Source organism: Caretta caretta, chromosome 6 (genome assembly GCF_965140235.1).
Source record: "Caretta caretta isolate rCarCar2 chromosome 6, rCarCar1.hap1, whole genome shotgun sequence".
NCBI classification, from domain to species: domain Eukaryota; kingdom Metazoa; phylum Chordata; order Testudines; family Cheloniidae; genus Caretta; species Caretta caretta.
Window position 1 is genome coordinate 59,542,814 of NC_134211.1, and position 27,595 is coordinate 59,570,408.

Here is a 27,595-nt window from a genome sequence, read left to right on the forward strand (position 1 = left end):
AGATAAAGTATGTTCTTCTTTTCCGCATTTAGTTGTCTGAAGTACAGAAAAGGTTGTTTGTGCGAGGCCTGGGAGCTTCAGTGTAGGCTGCAGTGCCATGTAGGCTCATTATTTATGAGCTGATGGAGGCACTGGGCAGCCAGTTGGTGACATCTGCAAGTGGCCTGTGGCAGAGAATTGAGAGTGGGGTGGGAGGCACTTGGAGATGGGTCAGCCTCAGGGCAGGGAACTCTGACCACCTCCTCCAGCCCTGGGAGTCTCTGAGCGCAGCAGCTCTAAGACAAGACAACAGTGATCAGGGCCGGACAAGGGCAACTTCCCCTGCAGGGGACAGCCATGGGGGCGCCGCTCACGGGGCTCCAGCGGGAAGTCAGGCGGTTCGTTGTGAGTCTCTCCAGCCCCCAGCAGTGTGGCCTCACTTGTGTTAGAACATTCTGCGCCTGCGCGAGTTTTTGCCGTACCGAAATAGCTCTGCGCCGGCGCGATCTGTCCCAGAACTTGCGACCGGAAGTTCACCGGAGTTCCTGTCCCCTATGCGGGCGGGGGGTGTAGCGGGAAGGAAGTGTGCTCGCCTCCGCTGTCCCCCAAGGGAGACGTGACGGGAAGCGTCCGTTGCCCCAGCGCTCCCCGTTGCTGGGAGGCCGGAAGTGTGCGCCGCGGAGCTCTGTCCGGGGGAGCAGTGACTCTGGTTCCGAGGGGGATGGGGCCGACGTGGCTGGTGCTGGGAGGCGGGGCTGAGGGGCCAGCCGGGGAGTCCCGAGCGGCGCCGCGGCTGGATGGCAGGGGCAGCCCGGAGCGCGCCGCCGCACGGTAAGTGGCCGCCCGCGGTGGGGAGCCGGCGGGACGCGGCGCTCCCCCGGGCTCCCCCCGCCCCTGGAGCCCCGGCCGGGCCGGCGCCGATGCCCAGCGCCCCACCCAGGGGAGGCGGGTCCCTGCGGCCGGGCCCAGCCGGCAATAGTGATGGTCCTCGCGGAGCCGAGAGACCGAGCTCCCGGGTAGGGACTGTCGGTGCAGCGCGGCCCCCGCGGCTGGGCTGACAGCGCCCGCTCGCTCCTGGCAGCCGCCTGGCACTGGCGGGACTCGCGGGACCTGCCCCGGCCCAGCCCGGGCCGCTGATCTGGTGTCCGGAGCCCCTGAGGGGCAGCGACGGGAGCCTGCTGCAGGAGAAGTTGCTTCCTAAGCCTGACTTGTGCCCAGCCCCAAGGGCTGGTGTCCCCGGCGCTGCGCGCCTGTCCACGGGCCTGCGGAGGTGCCCCTGGGCCGCAGTAACGTTAAACCCGCTTTTACACTCTGCCCAGCGCTTGGCCTCGGATGTCTGGGGGCAGTGAGTTTCACTGGCTAATTGGGTGTTGTGTAAAAATATTTCTTTTTTCCAGTTTTAAATTTGCTGCCCTTGGATTTCATTGGCTGTTATCTTGTTCCCGTGTTACAGGAGAAATGAACAGCACAGCCATACCTGATCTTGCTTCACTGCACCATTCAATATTTTATATGCCTCTTTCAAGAATCCTTTTTACTCATCTCCTTTTTACAGTAATAACTGTCTTTGGCTCTAATAATTTTCATCTTCCATGTCTATTTCTGCTATATCCTTTTGGAGATAGGGTGATGAGAGTGAAACAGTATTACAGGAAATGTATACCACTGATCTATAAATCAGCTCAAATGGCTTAAATCTGGCAAAGTTATAAACAACTGAAAACAGGTCTTAGAGTCAAAGGTATCACACAACTTAATCTATAGTGTGACTACCTTTGTCACATTTAATAATGGAAGTGAGCTGTAGCTCACGAAAGCTCATGCTCAAATAAATTGGTTAGTCTCTAAGGTGCCACAAGTACTCCTTTTCTTTTTGCAAATACAGACTAACACGGCTGTTACTCTGAAACCTAACATTTGCAGGATTTTCAGTACCATACTATCAATCAACTTGTTTGCTTTCTTCACTGCTGTTGTGCATTCACCTAGAGAACTTCATTGCACTGTGTATAGTGACAACACAGCTCTTTTCCCTGAGAGCTTTTATAATTTATAAATTTAATTTATAACCTAGTAAATTGTATGAGTTGATCAAATCATCCTTTCCGATATGTATTACTTAGATGAAATTCAGTGCTGACAAATTCAGTCATTCATGGTAAGATTGCTATAGATCAGTGGTTCCCAAACTTTAACAACCCGTGAACCCCTTTCACTAAAATGTCAAGTCTTGTGAACCCCGTCCTAAAAATGAATATTTCCAGGGATTTTCTCCCTTACCTCAGCATAAATTATAAGAGCAGATCTTGGAAATATAAAATGTGTTTTTATGACATGCTTATTACACACTATTTATTAATTATTATGTATCATTACAGTATTTTTATTACATTATGAAAACAGCAACACTCTTCCAAGATCTCACTTTTGTAGCTTGTATCAGTTTTGATTAAACCTGTTACAAGACAAGGCTCCTATCGGAGGTGCCAGTAGGAAAAAGGGGTGCGGGGGCACTGCTGGAAAAGTGGGGGGCCTGCAGGGGCCGCCAGAAAAAAAGGGGAGGGACCTGGGGAGGGTGGTCGTGCTGACGTGGGGGCGGCATGTGACCCTCGTCGCCCCCCAGTACTGGTGCCTCTGGCTTCTATGTTTCATCAAGGAGTATCAGATGTGAAACAGCATGAAGCCAACTCCGGTATTTAAGAAGCCAAAGAGTTCCTCCTATACAAGCATTCAGGTCTTGCGCAGTCCAGGCAAACAGTGCACATTACAACAAAGCTTAAACTTTTTCTTCATAATAATTTAAAAACAACTCTAGCAGTCTATTTAATTTTAAAAACAGCAAAAAATATCCACCTCCCTTTCTATTTCATATAAGGAGTCTTGAAGTTTAAATCCCCTCAGTGTGATAGATATGCTTGCTTTGATATGCTTAGCTCTTGGAACTCCCCAAGGGCTGCTGGCCCCATGCTGCTCGGGGTCCCTATGGACAGCTTTGTCTGCCGTTAGGGAATTTTTTCCTGAGAACCCCCTGTAACATTTTGTGAACCCTCAGGGGTTCACGAACCACAGTTTGGGAACCACTGCTACAGATGTCTCTTCCTTTTAGATAAAAATTGTATCTTCAGGAATGCCATCTAGAGCCTTATGTTCTGAATATATTAGCTAATGTGTTCAAAATCTAGTTATAGTTGATTTTGAACACATTAGCTAATATATTGTAGGGTTTTTTTTAATATGTGTTAGCTGGTGGAGAAAATCTAGTGGCGAGCTCATGATGATGCCTGTTTATGCTCTAAGATAAATGTTATGAAGGCTCTAAAATACTCTTGCTCCAGGGCCTGAGGCTGATTGCAGGGTTGGGTCAGGAAGAAATCACACCTATCCCTGGGGGGTGAGGTTGATTGCCAAGTTGGTTTGGGAAGACATTTTCCTGTCCTTTGGGGGATGAGGCTTATTGCTAGCCTGGGTGAGGTCAGGAAGAAATACCCCCACCTCAAGCTACTCTATGGTTTAGTTAGGCGTTTTTGTGGGTGGTTTCACCACATTTTCCTCTGAAGATTCCAGTATTGGTTGCAGTTAGAGATGAGATCCTGAATTTGCTGGACCTTGGACTTTTCTGTGTTATATCTTGTGTTCCTAAGCCTGCTACCCTTCTTAGCTGTAAGTATGCAGCTTTTAGTTGTGGGTATTGTGATGTTCACATGTATGTATGCTTTGCAAAAGGAGATGCACTCCATAAAGAGAGATGCGGTTCTGAATAGAGCAAGATATTCTTATGTGAGAGATCCTAGGGAAAGGGAGAGTACTGTGAAGTGCTTTGGGCTTCTCAGAAATGGCATGTGGTTTAGAGGTAAACTCCTGAGAGAGAACAAACACTGGGGCAATTAACTGGAAATTGGAGAGCCTGGTAAACCTTGTCAGAAGTGTTGGGGTTTTCAGTAGGAATCCGGAGGTTACTGCAGGGCTGATGGAATGAGGCTTTGGGAGAATTTGCTGGCTGCTGTTTCCATTTCCTCTTTAGTGAAATAACTTTTCTGTTCTGAGCAGTGTTCCACTGTGGCTCCATGAACAGGCAATGGGCTTCCAGGGAAAATAACTATACAAGTTCTTTCCAAGCACATTTAAAGTGTCATCGTGATGGAACGTGGGCTTGTGCCAAAAAGCCGCTAAAGCCGCGTTGTCTGAAAGGGCAGAGCTACTGGCTGTGAGGGGGAGGAGGCAGGCGCAGAGTGAACTCACTGCCACGCACAGACCACTTGAGAGTTGTTTGGAGGTCTGGGATGAACTTTCCAGGTGCATTGCTTGAAAACAGCTTGCAGAAAGAACTAGAAGGCTTCTTCAGCTTCAGCAGGGGACTCCCGGCAGTTTCAGGAGCATCTTGTGTAAATATTTGGTTTTATCTCTCCTTCCTTTCTCTGACTTGCAGTAGATTTTTATCTTGGTGTGAATCTGCATTTCTGGTTCTGTTTGCATTTTCATAGAGACTGCTGCAGACTCTGCTTGCTGTATAAGTGCCTGGGGAGGAGGCCAGACTCTAGGCTTGCACACTGGGAGGGGAAATGTGATTCATTTTCATGCTTTGAATTCAACACCCCACCACTGCCAGGAGTGAGTGAATGGCAAAATTTCCACCCCTCTTTTCATCTTTCACTTTCTGTTGTGGCATCTGTTATTCCTGTGCTGGGAATACTTTTAGCTAGTTCAGTCATATGCTCTACAGCTGTGATTGAAAGGGCTAAGCAGAGCTAACCCTCTTCAGTACTTGGATAGGAGACCTCCACAGAACATGTTGGTGTTACAGAGAGTGGTACTTATGATTGTGTAAAGGGCACTTTCTCCTTTAAGGTGGTCCTGACCCCAGTATGATGGGGTGCTGTGCTGTTGGAGCTACTGTCTTTCAAATTAAGTGTTTAAATGAAGCCCTGACCATTTGGGTCTGTTGCATATATTGAATCCATCATCCACTTTTCCACAGGAACAATACAGATCTGCTTTAAATCCCAGTACACCTGGTGCTTTTAAAATTCTGCCCCATTGTCTTGGAGCATCTGAGATCCTCTCTGTCTCTCTAATTGTTTATCTGGCTCCCATTGCTGTGGTAGCTGAGTGCCTATGATAGGGGAAAATCGCAAAACCAGAAATGTGATGTGAACCTGTGACTTTAATGACACCATGATATATCTTCCTCCATTCCCCTGAGCGCTTTGGTCTTAAGGCAGTGTGGGGTTCTGGCTGCCCACTTCGTTGCTTTTAGTGGTATATTTGAGATGACTGTTTAATCTGGCTTTCCCTGTAGGTAATGTGCATTTAGAGACTTCACAGGCATTGTCTGCTCAGAAGTCTATAGCAGTGGGATACAGAATCAAGGAGACTATGGAGCTATGAATAGCAAGCTGTAAAGCAGTGGGACTTGAGGCACTATAAACTGACAAATGCTGGGATTGCTCTAAGCATCTTTCTGGGCATGGAGGTAGATATGGGTCAATTGTTGCGTGCAATCCCTCACTGCTTTGTCATAAATTCCTAACAGCCACCATGTAAGGAGCTTGGAGGAATATGCGGGGGTGCCTGTGCTACCAGAAAAGGGACTTGAGAGCCATGGGCCTCTTCTGACTCACCTGGGAGGATGTATAACTTCCTTCTCTGGTTTTATTAAGAAGAACAAACCCTAAGTCTCAGACAGTTAATTGACATGAGTGGAAGTAAGAGAATCTGGTTCTGCTTCTGTTGTCCCTTAAGCAACTGACATCTCTTCTGGAGAAGCAATTCTAGTCTCCCTAGTCATCTGCCTAGACTTCTTTCTAGAGCAAATCCTGCTAAGAGATCCGCAGTCAGCTGCGATCCATGCTTTGAGCTTTTGGGATTTGCTATTTTCCCCTCATACTCCTGTCTCTAAACAGGATTTTTGTTGTTTAGACTAAATGGAGCTTCAGGTATCCAATTTATTTGCCATTTGGTCTCGGGCAGATGCGGGACCCTCATTTTGGTGGTTCCAACCCAGTAGGGCCTCCCCTTGTGTGACATGAGCTGTGGTGGCAGCTTCTCTTCCAGCCTGATCTTCTGCTGTGGTTCAAATTGTGACAGTGCACACCCACAGGATAACAACTGTACAGCAGAAGTGGGAATGTGAGGGGTTAGGGCCTATTCCAATGTTCCTCATCCAAGACAACACAAACTTTGATGAAAGCAGTTGTTTTGTTAGGATTGTTCTTTGCCTTAGCTTAGGCCCTTCTGCTTAGTACTGGGGCCAGCCCAGAGCTCTGCTACTTGGGGTCTGCCCAGCATGGCTACTCTCTTGGTATAGGAAGCTATTATTTTCCAAGCTCTCACCCTGCCACTAAGGGCACCAGTTTCCATTAGCATAGAATCAGACTGGAAAAGGTGCTGAACACTCTGGCAGTTTATAACAGGAAATACTGTAAATGCAGACTCCCTTGCGGTTGGTTTAGTAGAGAGAAGATTGTGCTCTATACGTCCCCTAACCTCTAGCTATTTCTGCCCTAATGTGTATGAAACCTTCAGCCCACTATGTACTCATGCAATGGGAGGATGCATAGTCAGATACTAGATGGTTAAGGGTTTCAGAGTAACAGCCATGTTAGTCTGTATTCGCAAAAAGAAAAGGAGGACTTGTGGCACCTTAGAGACTAACCAATTTATTTGAGCATAAGCTTTTGTGAGCTACAGCTCACTTCATTGGATGCATACTGTGGAAACTGCAGAAGACATTATATACACAGAGACCATGAAACAATACCTCCTCCCACCCCACTCTCCTGCTGGTAATAGCTTATCTAAAGTGATCACCCTCCTTACAATGTGTATGATAATCAAGTTGGGCCATTTCCAGCACAAATCCAGGTTTTCTCACCCTCCCCCCCCCCCTCCCCCCCACACAAACTCACTCTCCTGCTGGTAATAGCCCATCCAAAGTGACCACTCTCTTTACAATGTGTATGATAATCAAGGTGGGCCATTTCCAGCACAAATCCAGGTTTTCTCACCCCCCCCCCCCCCCGCCTCCAAAAACCACACACACAAACTCACTCTCCTGCTGGTAATAGCTTATCCAAAGTGACCACTCTCCCTACGTAAAGCTTTCAGAACTCTCCCCTTTTTGGGAGGGTTCTCCAGGCCCCTTAGTTTTACAGTTGTTGTGCAGGGCTGTAGCTGAGAGAGACCTAGACTGTGTAAAGGAAGCCAGATGGCATGGAAGCGTCCCAGATGCATTCCATTGACAACAGGAGGTTTGCATCTACGCAACTGGGGTGGGAACCACATCTGACACAACTTCCTCTCTCTGTAGTCCTGTCATTAACACTTACCCCAAGCATTAGCCAGTGTCTGATCGCTGGGATGACTGTGAAGACCTGACAATTTGTCTGTCCTCAGGACACTAAGCAGAGTTTGTGGATTTTAGATGTGTTGTTTATAATCCTTTGATTCTGCTGGAGATAGTTGTGTTGCATAAATCTCCTCATTGTGATTGCTGAGGGCACTGACTGGAATTCCATCACCCATCACATGGCAAAGTGCTGGCATTTATGCCTGTAACAAGTGAACAATCTAATCTCTAATCTGATTCCCAGTGACACTCCTTGTCAGGGAGAACAGGGATTTTCAGAGTATTTATGAGATAGTTGGAAGGAGAACTTCTCCCTGAAAATTAATACGGTTCTCAGTCTCAAGAGGTTTGCTATCTGGAGATCAGCTATGATCAGAGAAGTTTTCATCCAACTGGCAGGCAGTTTGTTCTTGGAGCAGGACTTTGATCCAGCAGGACGTGAAGCCTTTTGGTCCCTCTCATTATAGCTACTGCGGCCCAGATGTACTAAAATTACTCCCCTTTAAAAGGTGAACTGCAGATAATTTTAAGAAAAGTGCCTCAACTGAAGGGTCTGAGAGCTTTTCTAGACCAGAAAAACTTGCTCCAGTACATTGATGTGCAGACCCCTAAAGTAGACACACTGCTTCAGTGCCACTTATTGCACTAATCTTCTAGCATGTCTCCATTGGGGATTTGCATTTGTGTAGTAACACTGATAGTGCAGTATGCCAGCCCTGCCCCCAAGTATAGAGAGAGCCTCTGCTCCAGTATATCCCTAAAATCACCTCATTACCTTTTTATCTTTATAGCTCCATTATACAAGGGCCTTGTTGGAGCCCACCTGGGACAGTGTATCCTATAGGGAGGAAACTTTGTCTAGGGGTGCAGTTTGAGCAGCAGAGACTCTGGAGAAACCAAGTGCTAAGGGAAGGTGCAGGAGGTTGGACTCCTTCCCATGGCAGGCGGAGACTGAGGGACCAAACAGGCATTTTCACATGTCAAATGATAGAGGATGTCACTGCCCTCCAGTCAACTGCTCAAATCCGAGAAACTGAAACTAAGAAGAAACAGGAAGAAGAGAAAAATATGGGTTCCCTGTGCAAAGGGGAATATATTTGGGAACCAAGCTACCCAGGAAGGGAATTGAAAGACAGAGGATATATGAGTTTGAGGCCATGATCCCCTCCAGAAGGGGACACGGACTCTGAGGGTTGAGCTAGGGGCCTTGCACTTTCTCTCAGAACTCAGCTTTTCCTCCTTCCTTTCAGAGATTGGCCAGCCAGGCTGAAGCTGCTCAGCAATGACAGGGCAAAGGTTTCTGCTTCATGGGACGCTTGCCTTGTTTCTGCTCAGCATCCCCTGTGAAGCCCAGGAGCTCCCAGTGGGCAAGGCCACCACCGGTCCCAGTCCTCTGTGTGAGAAAGAGGCCGAGTCCTGGGGAACTTTGTTCAGTGGGGAACGACTGGATGCTTGGATCTTTTCTCTGATTGGCTCAGTTATGGTGGGGCTGAGTGGAGTCTTCCCCCTGCTGGTAGTTCCCCTTGAGACAGGAGCTGCCCTGCAATCAGAAGGTAAATCTTCTTTCTGGCTTTTTATTTCTGATGCCAGTCGTCTTCTCCCTCCCTCTCCCACAATAGGCAGTGACTGAATGGGACAATGTTCGTATGCCTAACCCAGGAGCTGGGATCTTCCTGGTGCCCTGAAATGCAGGCACAGTACACTCCTGTTATAAGATGGGTGACTTGTGCCATTCCTAAAAATGGGGCAAGTAGTCCCCTAGCTGAGTGTGGGGTTCTGGGACTTCAGGTGTAGAGCTCATACAAGGAGCATCCTCTAACTTGCATCCTGGGGTGGGGGGATGCTCACATCCTCCTCCACTTCCCTGGAGTACAGACTCCCGTCACCTAGGCCCCTTGAATGTACAGTTCATGCTCTGAGCCTCACTGCCAGGACACAGAGTTCTGAGGCACAACACCACCCACAGCTCGCTCAGGGCGATGAAGTGCCCTGGGGTCTGTGTCACACACAGTTCATTTCCCTCCTCGTGTTCCCTGGTAGTTCAAGCTGCAAGGCCTCCTGATTTGGGTGTCTCTCACAACTTGTCAGGAGTGGTCTGGGCTGTGATTGGCATTTGTTTGTTTTTCAGTGGGATCCAATCGTTTGAAGCAGCTGTTGAGTTTTGCAATTGGTGGGCTTCTGGGGAACGTATTTCTGCACCTCCTCCCTGAGGCTTGGGCCTACACCTGCAGCGCCACTGCAGGTAATACCTGGCGCTGTACTAATGCCCTGAGCACCAGAGCCAGCCCCAGGCACTGGCTGCTATGCTTTCTTGTGAATCTGCACCATGCTGCTTTTCTTAATGTTCCATCTCTCTGTGTAGGTGCCTGATGGGCTCTAGGGAACCTTTGCCTTTCTCCTGGTGCTGCTCCTGGAGCCGCTGTGAATCACTCCCCCTCCATTCCCTACCTTGGTACAACAGAGCCCAAATCTGCTGACCTCCTAGGCTGTGCCTGAGGAGAAGTGGTAGAAATTGACAATCCCTAGAGTTCTTGGGTGGGGAGGAAAGCAAGGTGCAGCTGGCAGAGTTCCAACTCTGCCAGAAAACTGAGCACCACGGCTGGGATGGCCCTGGTCTGCCCTGGGATAAAGCTTGGGACACAACTAGCATAGCCTCCTTCCGGTAGCTGTTTTCTAAAGGGCCCATGGAGACAAGTAATAAATTAGGTTTGCACATGGGCGCACTAATGTCATGAGAAGCGGAGTGATGCTGAACCCTATAGGCCAGGGATCGGCATCCTTTGGCATGCAGCCGGCCAGGGATCGGCAATCTTTGGCATGTAGCCCACCAGGGCCGGCCCTGTTTGTTTACTTGCTGTGCCTGCAGGTTCAGCTGATCGCGGCTCCCACTGGCAACAGTTCGCCATTTCAGGCCAATGGAGGCTGCGGGAAGCGGCGGCCAGCACACCCCTTGGCCCACGCCACTTCCTGCAGCACCTGTTGGCCTGAAACAGTGTGGCAAACCGTGGCCAGTGGGAGCTGCAATTGGCCAAACGTGCAGACGTGGCAGGTAAACAAACCAGCCCGGCCCGCTAGGGGGCTTACCCTGGTGGGCCATGTGCCAAAGGTTTCTGATCCCTGCTATAGGCGGTAGCTGCTCAGTAAGAAGAGAAACTTTTCCTGACTCTTCTGGGAACAGTGCTGCAGCGGGCCAGATTTTTGTCATCTCCCACCAAAGGCTGGATTCCCACTGATCTCTGCCTAAGGAATTGTGGAATCCATTCCTTCCTGAGAATGTAGGAGATAGAGGAACAGCCTGAATTTCTCATAATCTGCTATGTGGCACTTAAGTGGTAGAAATTCAGAATTCCTCTGCAAGGCTCTGTTTCTCCCCTGGTCCTTTCCACCTTCACTGCACAGGCAGGATCAGCAGAGCCTGGTGCCTTGGGCCCCCAGTGACTGCACTGTCTCTGCTGCAGCTTATTCACTTCTCTTGTTAGTCTTTTCTCTTGTCTTGAGCTTCCAGGTTTGCATGCCCCGCCTGGGTCACATTTCTAATGCTTTTGCCTGTCCTGTTCCTGGAGCAGTCTTTGCACCTGCAGTCAGGCCAAACAGATAAGGATCTGACAATCTCAGCCCTCATTGAAAGGAACATGTTGTAGCCTTGGGCTAATAACTTCCCCAGGTGTGGTGTGATGGGGAAGATCGGTATTTGGCTCAACTTCCCAAAGCACAACCTTCATGTCTGTACGTGCTACTCACACAGGCTCAGATGCAGGATTTGTGCTGATACAAGCATCTTTGTAGCCTCCGGTAAGAGATTTCTGCCTTGCCCACCTTTACACAGTAATTCATGGAAGGGAGGCTTAGGAGCTGGGCTTAGAAGGCTCCTGAGAGTACTCAGGAGACATGATAGCCTCCATTGCTGGAGTATTGGAGATGTGAAGCCTAGTTTCTCCCTTGCCCTAGATTGGATCAAGGATGAGTAGATGAAGCAAATGGGGTTTTCTGCAGGGTCTGTCTGTTCTGTGCTTCTCATAGGACTAAAGGAAATGCTTTCTGCTCTATATTCTTGTCTCAAGTCCCTCAGTCACAAGCTGCATTGTACTGGGGGTGAGGCTTATCATTCAGGAACTCCAACAATGCAAACAGAGATCTCTTTTGCTTTCTAGGAGGTGGGCAGAGCTTGCAGCAGCAGCAGCTTCTTGGCCTCTGGGTGATCATTGGCTTCCTGACCTTCCTGGTACTGGAGAAGATGTTCCTAGAGAGTGAGAAGCAAGAATGGCCCAGCACGGTGAGTGGGTGATGAAAGGGGAAAAGTTTCCATACAAATACTGCACTGTAACAGGGTACACACTGCTCCCCTCTGGATTCAGCCCCTTGGTCCCTCTCCTCCGTGAATCAGGGACACTCCAGTCTGGTGGAACGTCCGTCGTCTTTATTCATGATCAGTTTCCCACCACCAGTTTCCAACTATATACAGGCTTTACAACTGCTTGGCCTAGCACAGGCCTGGACAGCAACAGACTTGAAGGCTCCTACTTCCTCTGAGCCTGGCCTCCCTCCCTTAGTCTCTGCCCCCACTTTCTCTCATTTCCTTCCAGCCTTATAGCTCCTGCTAATGAGGCTGGCAAGTGTGGTCAGTTACCAGGCAAATCCATTCTCCCTGATTGGAGCTGGAGTGGCAGGAGCTGATTAAGGGCTTCTCCAGCAGTACCCTGACACATGCACTAAACCCTATTACTCTCCCCTCCTGGTAGGCTCCTCAGGGGAACCTGGAGCTGTGATTTAACTCAAAGCGTGGTTTGGGAGGCCAGCAGTGCTGGGCGGAGACATGTGACTGGGCACTTGCTCCATTCTTCTGGAGTTGGGAAAGGAGACCTTTCATCTCCAAGCTAAGGTTTTGCCCTGTGGGTTTGGCAGGCATTTCTTGCCCCTGGGTTTTGGATTTTTTAAATTAAATCAGATTTATTTTTTTATTTAAATTATATTTATTTTTTCCTTTTAAAAATAAATCTGTTTAAAAAGAAATCTGAATGATATGTTAAGGCTTAAACTTATTATAGTTTCTTTAAAATATTTTAAATAAATATGCTGAATCCAAGAGTATATATCAAAAACTTATTGAGTTAAAAGCTGCTTTTTTCTATAAAGAAAGAATCGGGGAAAACATGTAACGTTTGAGGTCAAGCTTTATAAATATGGCACAACAGTAGTAAATAAGAAATATGTTCACCATTTTCTAATATACTAATTATGTACAATGAATAAGAATCTGAAAATATTATGTTACTACACACATTTATTTAAGCGATAATATACCCTCGTAGCGAGCAAAAAAAATCTAGTGTAAAGGCTCTATTTAGTTGTAAATCACCATGTTTTAATGGTTATGTCAACCAATGAAAATGCACCTTTCTTTAGAAAATAACTGAAGTACAAATGGAAACATTGATTAAAACAGATTATTTAAATTGAGGCTTTCCTCTTGGTGATTGATTTAAATCCACCATGGTGAGAAGAAGAGGTTCCCTGGGGTAGTGGGAATTATCCTCACCACCACTCTGGGCCCTTTGACTATGGGATTGGGCTGGTCACAATGGACGGGTCTTGTGATTGGCTACTTTATGTGACATAGTGGATGAGGCAGGAGTCACCTAGCAACAAAGGGACAAATGGTCATTCACAAAGGGATGAGAGGTCAGCTCCCAAACTATGCAAATGGAGCATAAAGTGGCAAGCCCTTGGCAATCTACAGACTTTCTGGGCGGCATCTGAACTGTGCTGGGCTCTTGTTAGTCCCATCCTTCTAAGTAAGAGAAAATGAGACCACGCACTGAAAAGAGTTTGCAAAGAACAGCTAAATGTGACCCGTAAACCTAAGTGAGTGTGTGGAGCTGATACACCTATCCTGTCTCCTAACTTTCTCCTTATTATGTGGTACTGTGGGGTCTGATGTCCCCCATTCCACGATATACAACCTTGTTATAGAGTCCCATTATATTCTTTACACTGAGGACCAAATGTTGTTATTTTGATCCCTGGTCCAGTGCACTTTAGCAAACTTCACTGCTCCTGAAGAATTTATATTGGGTTTAGAGTGTTTCTAGCCCCAGCAGAGAGATTTGACACTAAAATAATGTCTTTCAGATTCCTTTCTTGCTTCCACAAGTGCATGTCAATTTTTAGCTCAGCTACTTAAATATATGAATCCCGTTTCATAAACTTGAATAAAGCCACCCAGAAATCTATTCCATTTCTGAAGGCTGTGGTTACTAGATTTGAGGCCAAAAACACATTCTGTTTGGGCTTTAGGGAGGGAAGGATTAAGGATAAAGGGAGACTTTCTAGGCCCCTCTTCTAGTCACACTCACTGTTGGAGGTTAGAAGTGGTAACAGTTGTTTCTCTCTGATTCAGGGCAATAATTCCACAGCACCTTCCAGAGGGACTCCAAATGGAAACAGCTTCTCCCTGCAGAAAGTAGCAGGCAAAGTCCAAAGAGCAAAGACAAACATGGCTCAGTGTAATGGCTCCTCTCTCTCATCTCGCCCACCGGACCGAAGAATCAAGGTAAATGATCAGCAAGCTGAACCCAGAGTGCAGAAGGAGGGAGTGCAGTGTCCTACACCTGCTCCCAGGTGAAATTGCCGTTATGTGTTGAGGAGGGAGAAGTTTGAAATTCAGCCAGAGTAGTGCAGGGCTTCTGCATTGAGGGTGGCTGAAAACCTGGTCTGGTGTATTGTGGACAGAGCCATTCACAGAAAAATGTTGAAAGTTTAAGAATGAATTGTTTAATTTAACCATATCTGAAACATCCAGGAGCAGACTGGACAACTCTTTCTAAAAATTCCGTACACAGTTACATCAGGGTTGGAAAGGGAAACTCTCAAAAGTCAGGAAAAGCCAGTTCCTATGTCTTCACAACGATAATGCTCTTTGTGCATATGTTACCCCAGTGCTATCTTCAGTGAACTCATCAGACTGTCTCAAATAATAGTCTGAGAGCATGGGTTTTTTTGACTATCCTCTCATTATTTTCATTCTTTCATACCTGTGTTATTTTTAGTTTCTTTATTGACATACACTTTTTATGTGCTGATTTCTTTTTTCTTAACATCTGTACTGTAATAATTTAGCAATTTGGGGACTGAGGCAATTAACTACACAGCTAACTTAGCTTAGTGACTTTTGATGGTTTACGTATGAAAGAAAATTTTCACTCTTTTATTATTTGTGTTACATACACATCTATAGACTCCAGTCAAGGATCAGGACCCCATTGTGCTAGACACTGTACAAACAGTAAAAGAGCATACCTGCCTCAGAGAGCTTACAGTTTAAGTTTTTAAGGCAACATGCAACAAATGTTTGACTAACTTTAGAGAAGGAAGTGAGAGGGTAACCATAAGATGTGGTTACATGGGCTGGCTAGTTCACAGCTTAATTACACTCAGTTAAAAGCTTCTTATAAACTCTTCCCTTTCCTCTTTTAATTCTGTTTCCTTTTATTTTAAATCTCTGCTTTTGTCTATTTCTTAATTTATTTTGCTGCTCTTTGTTATCCTTTAATATGTAGGATACTATGTAAATCTAGTTTACTAAGTACTTTTCATGTTCGTGACTTTCACATGCTCTGGTGTGTGCACAGGTTGGAAGATACTACTTCAGTGTGTCTAAAGGTGAAGAAAAATTGTATGATGATGTGCCAATATTTTAAAGGAAATGGGATGACCCGGGTATCTACAGGTTGATTAGCTTGGTATCAATCCCATGCAAAATCATAGAAAGGCTGATGTGAAACATAATCAGTAAAAACTTAAAAGATGGTAGCATAGTTAGTGCCAGCCAACTTGGTTTTATGGAAAATAGGTCTTGTCAGCAAAACTTGATGTAATGTTTGATTATATCACAAGTTTTATTTATAAAAGTAACTGTGTCGATATAGTGTTCTTCTGTAAGGTATTTGACTAGTCCCAAATGGCATTCTGATAAAATTAGCAATATACAAAATTAATGTAGCCCATATTATATGGATTAAAACAGTTTAACTGATTGATCATAAAACGTAATTGTAAATGGGGAATTATCATCCAGTGGAAGTACAGTCCATCAGGGATCTATTCTCAGCTCATTGTTTAATATTTGTATCAATTATCTGAAAGAAAACATAAAATCATTGCTAGTAAATTTGCAGATGACACAAATTGGTGGAGCGGTAAATAATTATGAGGATAATTTAGTTATACAGATCAACCTGCATCACTAAGTAAGGTGGGCTTATTTGAACAGCCAAATGCAAGGTCGTACATCTAGGAACAAAGAGTGAGGGGTCACACTTAATGGATGGGGGACTGTATTATAGAAAGCAGTACTCAAGGGCCATGGTAGATAATAAATTAAAAATTAGCTTCTGTTGTGGTGCTGTTAAGAGGGTGAACACAGTCCTTGGATCTATAAGCGGGGGAATATCTAGTAGGAATAGGGAGGTGGTATTACCTCTGTATACAGCATTAGTGAGACCATAACTGAAATACTGTGTCCAGTTCTGGTGCCCAGACTTCAGAAAGAAGACTGAAAAATAGGACAGGGTTCATAAAAGAGCTACAGGAATGATATGAGATCTGAAAAATATGTCTTACAGTGAGAGACTAAAGACATTTAATCTCAGAGGAGGTTAATAGATTACTTGATCATGATCTGTCAGTACCTACATGATGAAGAGATTTCCGTTAGTGGATGGCTCTTTAATCTAGCCAAATGAGGCATAACGCAATCTGATGCTTGGAAACTAAGACTAGACAATTTAGGATTAGAAATAAGGCATAATTTTTAATGAGGTTAATTAACCATTGGAACAACTTACTTAAGGATGAGGTAGATTCTCTACCACTTGCAGTCTTTAAATCAAGACTGGATGTCTTTCTAAAAGATATTCTATAGCTCAAACATAAAGTGTGGGTTTGACACACAAATTATCAGGAAAGATTCTTTGTCATGTGTTACAGATGAGATGGTCGTAATAGTCCCTTCTGGCCTTAAAATCTGCGTGTATTGGTTTTGAGAGAGTCTGTGGTCATATTATGAAAGTCCTTGTTGTAGTAATGAGTATGCATAAGGGGGCAGTTAATGCTATATGTGCAACCTTAATTGTGGTGTTTCCTGACTTCTAAATCATATGATTTTAATGTTCTCCTTGTGAGACTTTTTTGTATGGAGTTCCTGTGGTGGTTTTATACGAGTTGTTTTTTGAAGAAAATACTGGCCAAAATGGGGAAAGTACCATAAAAGGGAGATTTGACTCTTCAGGACTCCAAAGCTCTGTAGGCCACAACAAATTGGCAGTAATGCATTTAAATCAGAACTGTAACACTTTATCTAACCACTGCCTATACAACCTCTTCCACCTTAGAAGCTATGTAGATGGGGAAGGTCCTTTACCCTGGCCAGGAGTATAACATGCACAGGAGGGGAACCCTAAGATGTGCAGGATGCCTTCCTCAATAGCTTTGCTCATGAAAAAGTCTTAGGAACACATCCCTCCTCTCCTTATCAGGCCCAGGGGCTGCTACTGATCTGCAGCAATATGTTCCAGTGCCTAGGTACAAGAGAACTGTACCATGAGCTGATAGTCTTTCTCCAGCTGCGCTCTTCATGAGCTTAGAGAATATCCTGTGGTGCAGTCTCCGGACGTAAGTGTCACAGGCTCATAACTGTCAAATCAAAACAAAGTTTCTTCAGAAAACCCTGGCTTCACTTCTCTTCAATGACAGTTTTCACCCGAGCCATTGACAAGAAAAAGTGGCCATGTTTTAATCATGGGAAGTGGATTTGTTTTCTCTGTTCCTATTTGCTGAGAAAGTGTTGTGTTTTTTTGTTTTCTTTTGTTTTGCTTAAACTTAAATGAATAATTACCACTCCCCTTTGGGCAAAGCCCAATCCTGGAAAATATTGGCTTGAAAAGGAGAAAAAACTTCAGACAGTTATCCATGACTGAAAATGGGATGAGAACAGAAAGTGATTTGCATTCATGATTCTCGAGACACTGCTGCATCCACCTGTTACAGTAATGCACACGTGGAACTTGCTTTTGCCTGTTGGCTTTTTCTCTTTTTACACTCTCTTCTTGGCATCTGTGATTTTTCCTCTCTCTCCCACCCCCCCGCGCAGATTTTTCTAGTCTGTGTTTCTATTTTCTTTCCCAGGTAGTTCGTGGGGGTTGATTCTGCTTTTCTCCCATAATTACTTTTATTTTCTTGTTATGTTTGGTTACAGTTAACATGCAAAAACAATCCGTTTTAACCCTGTTTTCACATGCTCATCATTTTCTAAAACATTCATCTTCTGAGCTAAAATTTTTCCAGGCTTGATCTCTGCCCAAATAGGTGTTTCGGGGTTTTTTTTTGTTTTTTGTTGTTGTTTTTGTTTTTGTTTTTTTTTTAAGTTTGAGCAAAATCACTTCAGCTAGCTTTGAAATTTGTGTGTTCCACTTTTACTGAAAATTCAACAGCAGAACTTTTAAACCTGGCTGGTAATTAGGCCTCATTATTCTCACACTTAGTTCATATATGTACTGCTCAAAGTTCTGAATATTTGAAAAGACATACTGAGCATGAGTAGTAGAAAATGTCTCTAAATAATTTTTACTTGGAGAAACAAACTTCCTCGTTGCAGAAAACACTACCCGAGAACAGGTGACACTAACCACTTGCTCCCCCCATGGAAGTCTTCCCAGTCGCACACATGTTGAGGCTTGAAAAGCCCTGGGAAATATCCAAACCACCACCTGCAAATCAGATATGTGCCCATCTTGGTTGATGAGAGTCAAAGAACAGTAACTTTGCCCAATGCTAGCAGAAATGTCTGCTCAATGTCTCTTTCAGAGAAGTAAATGTGCCAGTCCTTTTGACAAGCAAAGTTGTTTGCTTGATCCTCAAAAAGCCAACACTAAATGCAGAAAACCACTTGACCTCCCGTTCCTAGCAAAATTGTTCAAACCAAAAGTAACTGCCGAACTCCAGCGTGTGACATCTGTGAATATCCTTGATGTTTCACAACCAGACTTCAGATCAGGACACAGTACAGACACCCCTCGTAGCACTGATGGGCAACCTCTTAGCAAAGGAGAGAGGTCATATCTCAGTGTTCATACTGCTTGTTATCTCTAACATTCAACACAGTTGACCATAAGTTACTGTTGACCTGCTTATATGATACAGCTGAAGTAGATGGCCCACCTCTACAGGACCCAGACAGTGGTGATAGGAATCTGTTCCTCTTCTCAAAAGAGTCTTCACCTACAGATTTCTTCAGGGATCTATCTTGTTCCCTCTCTTCTTAAATATGTACATAAGCTCACTTGGAGAGGTAGTGAGACACCATGGGTAGACTGCTAACTAACAGTACTCAGCTACATATCTAATATTCTACACACACAGCCAGTGCTATCACAGGGGTGTCCCAAGGGCAACAGGAGAGCAGCAGATTGAAATTCAATCCAGGGAGACTGAAGTGAAGCTGGTCAATAGGGGCAATGTTCTGAAGAATTAACTGTGTCACTGGCTTTTCCTTTCATCAAAGGCATCTTCACCCCATTCCTGTCAAGTTGGCATAAAGCCTCAGGGATTTGCTTGATTCATCAGTAACGCTGGATGTACAAGTAACTTCAGCTCTATGATATAACCACATTTGCTCCAACCCCTCAGACAGAGACAAACACCTACAAGATCTCTATCAAGTGTTCTTAGAACTACAGTACCCACCTGCTGAAGTGAAAAAACGGATTGACAGAGCCAGAAGAGTACACAGAAGTTACCTACTACAGGACAGGCCCAACAAAGAAAATAACAGAATGCCACTAGCCATCACCTTCAGCCCCCAACTAAAACCTGTCCAACGCATCATCAAGGATCTACAACCTATCCTGAAGGACGACCCATCACTCTCACAGATCTTGGGAGGCAGGCCAGTCCTTGCTTACAGACAGCCCCCCAACCTGAAGCAAATACTCACCAGCAACCACACACCACACAACAGAACCACAAACCCAGGAACCTATCCTTGCAACAAAGCCCGTTACCAACTGTATCCACATATCTATTCAGGGGACACCATCATAGGGCCTAATCACATCAGCCACACTATCAGAGGCTCGTTCACCTGCACATCTACCAATGCGATATATGCCATCATGTGCCAGCAATGCCCCTCTGCCATGTACATTGGTCAAACTGGATAGTCTCTACATAAAAGAATAAATGGACACAAATCAGACGTCAAGAATTAGAACATTCAAACACCAGTCGGAGAACACTTCAATCTCTTTGGTCACTCGATTTATGGACCTAAAAATGGCAATTCTTCAACAAAAAAACTTCAAAAACAGACTCCGAGAGACTGCTGAATTGGAATTCATTTGCAAACTGGATACAATTAACTTAGGCTTGAATAAAGACTGGGAGTGGATGTGTCATTACACAAAGTAAAACTATTTCCCCATGTTTATTGCCCCCCCTCCCCCCACCCCCCCATTTCTCACACGTTCTTGTCAACTGCTGGAAATGGCCCACCTTGATTATCACTACAAAAGGTTATTTTCCCCCCGCTCTCCTGCTGGTAATAGCTCACCTTACCTGATCACTCTCATTATAATGTGTATGGTAACACCCATTGTTTCATGTTCTCTGTGTTTATAAATCTCCCTACTGTATTTTCCACTGAATGTATCCAGTGAAGTGAGCTGTAGCTCACGAAAGCTTATGCTCAAATAAATTTGTCCGTCTCTAAGGTGGCACAAGTCCTCCTTTTCTTTTTTCAGTGACCATAAATGCCTCATGCCTTCTTCAGCTTGTTAGAAGACATTGCCTTTTCCTTGGGCAAGGATTTGGACGCAGCAATCCACATAGTGATCAGTCTCCTCCAAAGTGTATTACCATTAACTCTGTGTCTGGTCTTGAAGGCAGAAGTAATGCAGAGGCCCTGTTTTATACATAATTTAGCTGTCAGACTCAACAGGCTGGGCCACCATCACCTCATGCTCCAGTCCTTCTTCTAACTCTTAATCTGCCTCCATTGCCAATTCAAGGCCTTGGTCCTGATCTTCAAAGCCAGCAATGGATCAGATCCCATCTACACCAGTGACTGCATCTCCATCCATGACCCACCAAGGCAACCGTACTCCTTTAGGATTATACAACTCAAAGTACATGAGAGCAAGAGATAGTGCTCAGTCAAGTGGGTTCAGCTATGGAATGAGCTTCCAAAAGATTTAGACTAATCTAGAGCCTGATCACCTTCGCGCATGCCTTTCCTGTGATAACGTTTTCCCACTAGCGAGATTGAGATGCCTTAAGCAGTTTCCTAGAACCACAAAAGCGCAGAAGACTCCATGAAGTCCACTAGAGACATTGCTATGTAAATCGAATTAATTTGTGCAGAACTTAAATAGTATAGTGGTGGGCACTATAGAAAACCCTAAAAAAGAGATGGAGACAAGCCAGTGTGGGGGCAGCAGGTGGGCACTTGCTTGTAGTTGTTCAGAAGTGTTTATCGGTATATGTCAATAGGCGGCAGCCAACCTTAAAGTAGGTCCATCAGAATTGAAATTGACTTCTTTAGGGGCTGTTAGCACTTTCCTTTGATTGGTTTCTTGTTCTTTAAGAACAAAATCTGCAAAATTCTTGTTTTTAATGTTTTTAATATTTAATACAATAGTTAAAGTTTTTAAGCCACAAAAAGTAAATTTCAGCTTCCACCAGCAGCATTAGCTCTGCTGCTTTGTACCTCCCATGTCTTGCATGGGAGACATTTGACAAGTTGTATATTAAACTATGCAATTGACTAGAAAACAGACTCTATTTATATTAGAACCCAGTCACTTATGCAAATTTGTGGGCACCATCTGAAATCTGTTGTTGCTTTACAATTGGATTTATTCCTCCAGACTGCCTTCCTGCTCTTCCCTTTCTCTAGTAAGCTTCTTTCTCTTCTTTCTTCTCTCCCTGTCTTTAGAGCTCTTTCTAGGCTTGTACCTCTCTTCCCCTTCCCCACTAAACTGGAATTCTCAACCCTAAGGCTCCCTCTGTCTGCACTAAAGCTGAATGTGGCAATACAGTGTCCTGTCTGAAGCACAGACATGGGGTTTAAGCCATTGACCAGCCCTGCCCCACCATGATTCACCTGCTCTTAGAGTAGGTAATTGCTCGTTGGCTGTACCTGATGCTTCCCCCTACCCTGAACCTCATCAAATTCCCTCACTCATGAATGCCTCTGACTTCCCTCTGCAGATCAGTGGATACCTTAACCTGTTGGCCAATACCATTGATAACTTCACACATGGCCTGGCGGTGGCAGCCAGCTTCCTGGTTAGCAGAAAGGTAAGGTTTGTACTGCACCCACCTGCCAAACTGGAGATCAGGGGGAACCCTTCTCTCAGCTGTAGTGTGTGCCTGCCTGCCAAGTAAAGGACTTGGGGATCCCTTCCCCAAGGGGTAGCTGCCAAGATAGTGTTGTGCTGGAGAAAACAACAGGGAGCAGCCCTGCTTGGGACATAACTTTTCTGGCTCTAATGTTTCAGATCTGGGAGACCCTTGGCCCCTGCATTAGGCATGCATGGGCCAGGTAGTTATCTCATATGTCTCTATAGCAGGGGTTGGCAACCTTTCAGAAGTGGTGTGCCGAGTCTTCATTTATTCACTTGAATTTAAGGTTTCGCGTGCCAGTAATACATTTTAATGTTTTTAGAAGGTCTCTTTCTATAAGTCTGTAATATATAACTAAATTATTGTTGTATGTAAATAAGGTTTTTAAAATGTTTAAGAAGCTTCATTTAAAATGCAGAGCCCTCGGACCCGTGGCCGGGACCCGGGCAGTGTGAGAGCCACTGAAAATCCGCTCGCGTGCTGCCTTTGGCACACGTGCCATAGGTTGCCTACCCCTGCTCTATAGTGAGCACTTAACACAGGGCAGCCAGAGTCCATTCACTCCAGGGGTGGGAGGGCTGTAGTCTCTGCATCACTGAGCTTTGAGACCATTTCCTAATAGACTTTTCCCATCTTCTGCAGGTTGGGCTCCTAACCACTATGGCAATCCTACTGCACGAAATCCCACATGAGGTGAGAAGGGTCTGCAGCCTGCTGCCAGGGCAGCTGGGAAGTTAGGACCTGGTCTGAAGCAGAACAGCAGTGCTCTGTGTGCAGGAAGAGGGCTGGCGGGGTTACCTCTGCTCTGCATCATTCTTCCCTTTCCTTGGAGGATCTGCTCCCTGCCGAGTGTTGGTGTTCACCCATCATGTTCCTAGTCGTGCTATCTCCTTTGTTAATGCTGGTCTCTGTGTTCAGGAGAGTTAGGATCGATAACCACTGACTCTGCTTTCCCATAGGTAGGAGATTTCGCCATCCTGCTCCGGGCTGGGTTTGACCGCTGGAGTGCAGCCAAGATGCAGCTTTCCACAGCTCTGGGGGGAATTCTAGGAACCTGCTTCGCAATCTGTTCTCAGTCACCTAAAGGGACAGGTAAGGCTCACTGGGGCTGCATTGAGGAATGTGTCTGCTTGTGTGCCTACTTTCCTCTGTCTGTTCTCCTGTATCCCTTCTCATTACTAATGGTGATTTTCACTGCATGTGCAGGGGAAACCATAGCTTGGATTCTGCCATTCACCTCCGGGGGATTCCTGTACATTGCCTTGGTAAACGTTGTGCCTGACCTCCTAGAGGAGAAGAATCCCTGGTAAGTGGCTCCATCGTGGTTATTAGTATGCTGGTATGGCATTTCTGCTGTGGTGGTGGGAGAGAACATGGTGGTAAAGCCTCTGTTCCTGGGAGCAGGTGAGCACTTTCTCCCCAAATCCCGTGAGAGGTGAGATGGTATCTAGCAGAGTCTGCTGTGCTGTGCCAGGTACTCAGGCTTCGGCCAGAAGCTATCTCTAATATAATGTGCTGGCTCCTGAGCATGTTAGATAGAACAGATTCAGTCTAGGCTGTTTAGCCAAGCGCCTGACCTAACGCTGTCCTCAGGGTATCTACTCCTTCCCCCATCCCTAATTCGGTGCTTTGCTGAATTGACATTGGGGGGGTATAAAACAAGCAATCAATGCCAATTTGATACTGAATACTGACGGAATTCATCTGTTGACATGAATGCATTCAGCTCCCAGCAAAGCCAGTGTCACTTCCAATTATTTTTTAACCCTCTGATCTTTGAGAGTTTGCCACTTCAGGGATCTAGGGACCATTCTCTTTCAGAGGATTAGCAGGTTATTGTGACTTAAGATTTCTCAGTCACGTTCCATTATGATGGATTTTTAATTCTTCCCATTGCACTCTGCTCCCTAGAGTTATTAATTTCCCAACATTTGTTTTCCCAAAATATAGTCTTTTGTGCTGCTGCTGTTCAGTGACAAACCCCAAATCTCCATTCATTACTGTCATTCGTAGTACCCATCTTCCATAGAATGATCACTATATCCTTACCGCTTCGAGTAGCCAGCCTTGTCTCCTGTTAGAGTGGTTTCTCAGACCTCTCTCTGCCACACAGAAGGAAGTGTTGTGAATATCTTTCCTACTCCTGGAGGTGGCTCCCTTGCCCATGTGCATGTCCTCACTCAGACAACAGCCCCGGTCCATGACCATTCTAGAGGGACAGAGTGCATAAGACAGTAGGGAGGTGGGGGGGGGAGGCAAACTTTTTTTTGCCTGAGGGCCACATCGGGGTTCTGAAACTGAATGGAGGGCCGGGTAGGGAAGGATGTGCCTCGCCAAACAGCCTGGCCCCCTCCCACTTCCTGCCCCCTGCCTGCCCCCTTAGAACCCCCGACCCATCCAACCCCCCTGCTCCTTGTCCCATGACCGCCCCCTCCCGGAACCTCCCCGCCCCTAATTGCTTCCCCTGGGACCCCACCCCCTATCCAACCCCCCCGAGTGCCCCAACCCCTATCCACACCCCTGCCCCCAGACAGGCTCCCCAGGACTCCCATGCCTAACCAACCACCCTCTGACCCAACCCTCTCCCCGCCCCCTTACCATGCCTCTCAGAGCACCAGGACTGGCAGCCGCGCCGCCTGGTCAGAGCCAGCCACACTGCTGTGCTGCCTGCCAGGAGCTCGCAGCCCAGCCGCCCACAGCGATAGCAGCATGGTGAGCTGAGGCTGCGGGGGAGGGGCCACAGCAGGGAATGGGCCGGGAGCTCAAGGGCTGGGCAGGATGGTCCCATGGGCCACAGTTTGCCCATCTCTGGCATATGAGATTGGACTCCTGAGTCCCTGTACTTGTGCAGATTGGGACTGGTTCCTGGCCCATTCTGACTCTCTCTCGTTTCTTCCCCAGGAACTCCCTGCAGCAGGTCCTTCTCCTGTGCACAGGCATTACAGTCATGGTGCTGCTCTCACTCACTACAGAATGACCTCCACTCAGATGACCTCATGCTGCCTCCCAGAGCTGCATTGACTTTGAGCTGTTACAAAGCAATAAGGAACACTAATGTAACTTCCTGTGTGTGCGCTTGTGGGTCCAGCTGCTAGTGAGAGAGGCAGGTGAGAAAAAGAGGGAGTCATTGGGGATGCTGGACTCCATTCCCTGGCTCTTCTATCCCTGCTCTGTTAAAATCCCACAAACCAGGGCTTCCAATGTTGGTGTTTTATGGAGTGAAAGCTTTTGACGAGCAGAAATGAACCGAGAACCTGTTCCAAGAACAGACTGTGTCTCACCCTGGAGTAAGAACAAGTGTTGGAACTGCACATCTTAAGCTGCTGAGTGAATAGGACAAGATCCCTTTATCTGGCAAAGAAGGATTTACCTGCTAGTCCAGGCCCAGAGAGAAAACAATTCCCCAAAGCAGCAGCAGCAAACCACCAACATTCCCCAGTGCAGCCTACCTAGCAGGAGCAAAGGTACTATCAAAACCACATAGTTAGATAGACATGAGAAGGCCCCTTCCCACTCAGCCCTCATTTATCAGTAGAAAAAGGGGAAGGTGTCAGCCTGGACAGTCTGCCTCTCTGAGTTCCTCTGCCTTAGCTTTGAAATCAGGCCTAATACTTGAGGCAGGTTGGAACAGGAGGTTATATAGCTTAGCCTGAAAGCTTCTGCCTTTAACCTTAACTCCTCTGTTTAGAGAACCTATCCCCTCCCCTGTTCAATCAGCCTAGGTTCATATTTGAGAAATTGTCAGCAAATGTTTCCTGTCATCCCAGGTCATCAACTCACCTGTATCTGGGGGAAACCTGCTCAGTCACTGCCCCCCTCCTAAGGCCTCTCATCAGCAGGTGGAGAGTGAGCAGGGCTTGGACTCCGGCTGCCACCAGAGGAGGAATGGAGGAGAGAGAAAACGCTGACTGTATATAGAGAAAGGGCAGAGTAGAAAAGAAAACATCATGCGTGTGTGAAAGAGATGGCTAGGGGCAGTGTTTCTCAAGGACCAGTCCATGAGATCTCCCTGACACAGTTTAGGAAGGCAGCAAGCCAGTCCCTGGTAACAAAAAGGTTGAGAAACACTGGAAAGGGGAACCTGCTGGTGAGAAGGATGAAAAGTGAGTCTGAAATCACTGTGGCTGCAAAGCTGGGAGAAGGAATCTGAGTGCGACTGTGCCCTTGAGTTTAAGTCATGTGGTGTCTGGGATCCCATTTGATGGCAGTTTAACCGACTAGTAAAACTAAACCTAAAAATTCTTGGTTTTGGCTGACGGGGATTACCAACTCTGACAACCCCACCTCCTCTGGAATGTCAGAACTCCCTAAACATATGCACAATTGCTTAGGCCTTACCTATAGAAGAAAATTGTACCGATTTGAATTAAATCTGTTTAGAACCAATGTAGTTAGTTTAATGCTACCTCCTTGTGTGAGGCACAAAATAAGAGTCCACAACAAGGTGTTCTGAATCCTTCCTGTTCCATCAGACATCACATAGGATACAAATAAGCTCTGGCATTAACCAGGGGTTGCATCAATTTAACTAAATCTGGCTCTAAATTGCTTTTGTTAAATAAATACAGCTTTCTTGTGTAGCTAGGGCCTTTTTGAAAAGGGCTGGCTCCCGCTGCTGTTCAGGACATTTAGGGCTCCAGTGAGTGGCCAGGTTGCTTAGGCAGTAACAAGCCAGAAGCGCGGCCTAGAGCAGGTTGTCCTCATTTCCTTTAGAGCTCTGAAAATTTTGACTATTTCCATGTGATAGCCTGAGAGCTTCTGCTTGCAACATTCTCTGCAGAAGGGCCAGTGACTAAAATCCCTGCAGCTTTCCTTACCTGTCCCTACATTACCAGCTAGACCTGTTGGAGCCATGAGGGAGGCTGTTTCAGTACAATGCTCTGTTTCCCCTGGAAAGTTGCCTTCCCATGACAGCTGCTTCCTATATCATCCAGCTGCTGTGAGCTCCAATCAAGCATTCACTCTCTTCTTTTCAGGCATCAGAGATGACCCCTAGCCCTAAAGTACTCAGAGAGGCGACAAGATACCAATTCCACCACAGTGTGGCTAGTTTACCTGGGGGTAGGAGCTACAAAACCTCTGATGTGGGAGCCTGGAAGAAGCAAATGTATGTACGCCCAGTAGTTCCCAAGAGTTTGTGTTAGGTGAAAATCAGGTTGGCATTTTTTAAGTTGAGGGCCTAGTGCATTGCAGGGCTTAGTGCCTGGGCCTTGGTGCTATTGCATCAGTGCTGGGTTTGGCTAAGAATGTAAACCACAGCAGGGATTCTGCTCAGTGTTCAGGAATGTGCAGTGGGTGACACTGAAGCATTAATCACGGAGCTGTGTCTTTTGGCTGGCAGCCCAAGCCTGGACTGAGTCTGCAGTTCCTGAGAAGCTGCACCCACAGGGGCAGCACAGGGCCTTGAAGAGCGATGATTAGCTGCTCCACTGCATGCTGTGGGAGGGAGGTTGTTAGCCACTCCACTACATTTGTCACTTTTGGAAATGCAGAAAGAATCCTATTTTCTAGCTCTATTTTTTCAGCTACTCTTGTGCATTTTCCCATTCATCTGTATTGATCTGATCTGCGTGGAGACAATAGAGATGAAATAAATGGTTCTGAGTGTGGGTTTGTTTTTCTTGGTATGGAAAGTATTTAAAACCATCCAATGCTCTCATCACCTGATAACCGCGTAGATGAGGGGGTTGACTCTTTCCAGGACTCCCCATCTTGCCCCTTCTGACCTGTCTTTGTTTGGGGAATAGAAGAAATCCCTCCATGAGCTTCTTGCTAAGCTTCTTGGCTCTTCTTGCATTCACTGTTTGATGGGTTGCTGCAGGGCACCCCTGTCAGAGTGTGAGGAAAATTGGCTTGGCTTTAATTTTTAAGGAA

At 46.1% G+C, this 27,595-nt stretch overlaps 1 protein-coding gene across 3 annotated transcripts; it reads left to right on the forward strand.

The window, feature by feature from the left end:
• The first annotated feature begins 701 nt into the window (after window positions 1-701).
• On the forward strand, window positions 702-27,330 carry SLC39A13 (solute carrier family 39 member 13). 3 transcript variants are annotated; one of them, XM_048854344.2, is made up of 10 exons: window positions 702-810; window positions 8,575-8,877; window positions 9,453-9,566; window positions 11,476-11,597; window positions 13,722-13,874; window positions 21,587-21,676; window positions 22,364-22,414; window positions 22,681-22,813; window positions 22,928-23,027; window positions 24,623-27,330. In XM_048854344.2, the coding sequence occupies exons 2-10, from the start codon at window positions 8,607-8,609 to the stop codon at window positions 24,696-24,698; spliced, it is 1,110 nt and encodes a 369-aa protein (XP_048710301.1). In that variant the 5' UTR covers window positions 702-810; window positions 8,575-8,606; the 3' UTR covers window positions 24,699-27,330. The 3 variants fall into 3 exon arrangements, with proteins under 3 accessions (XP_048710301.1, XP_048710303.1, XP_048710302.1); XM_048854346.2 differs by lacking the exon at window positions 702-810 and adding an exon at window positions 1,308-1,324; XM_048854345.2 differs by lacking the exon at window positions 702-810 and adding an exon at window positions 4,223-4,361.
• Window positions 27,331-27,595: the final 265 nt, after the last annotated feature.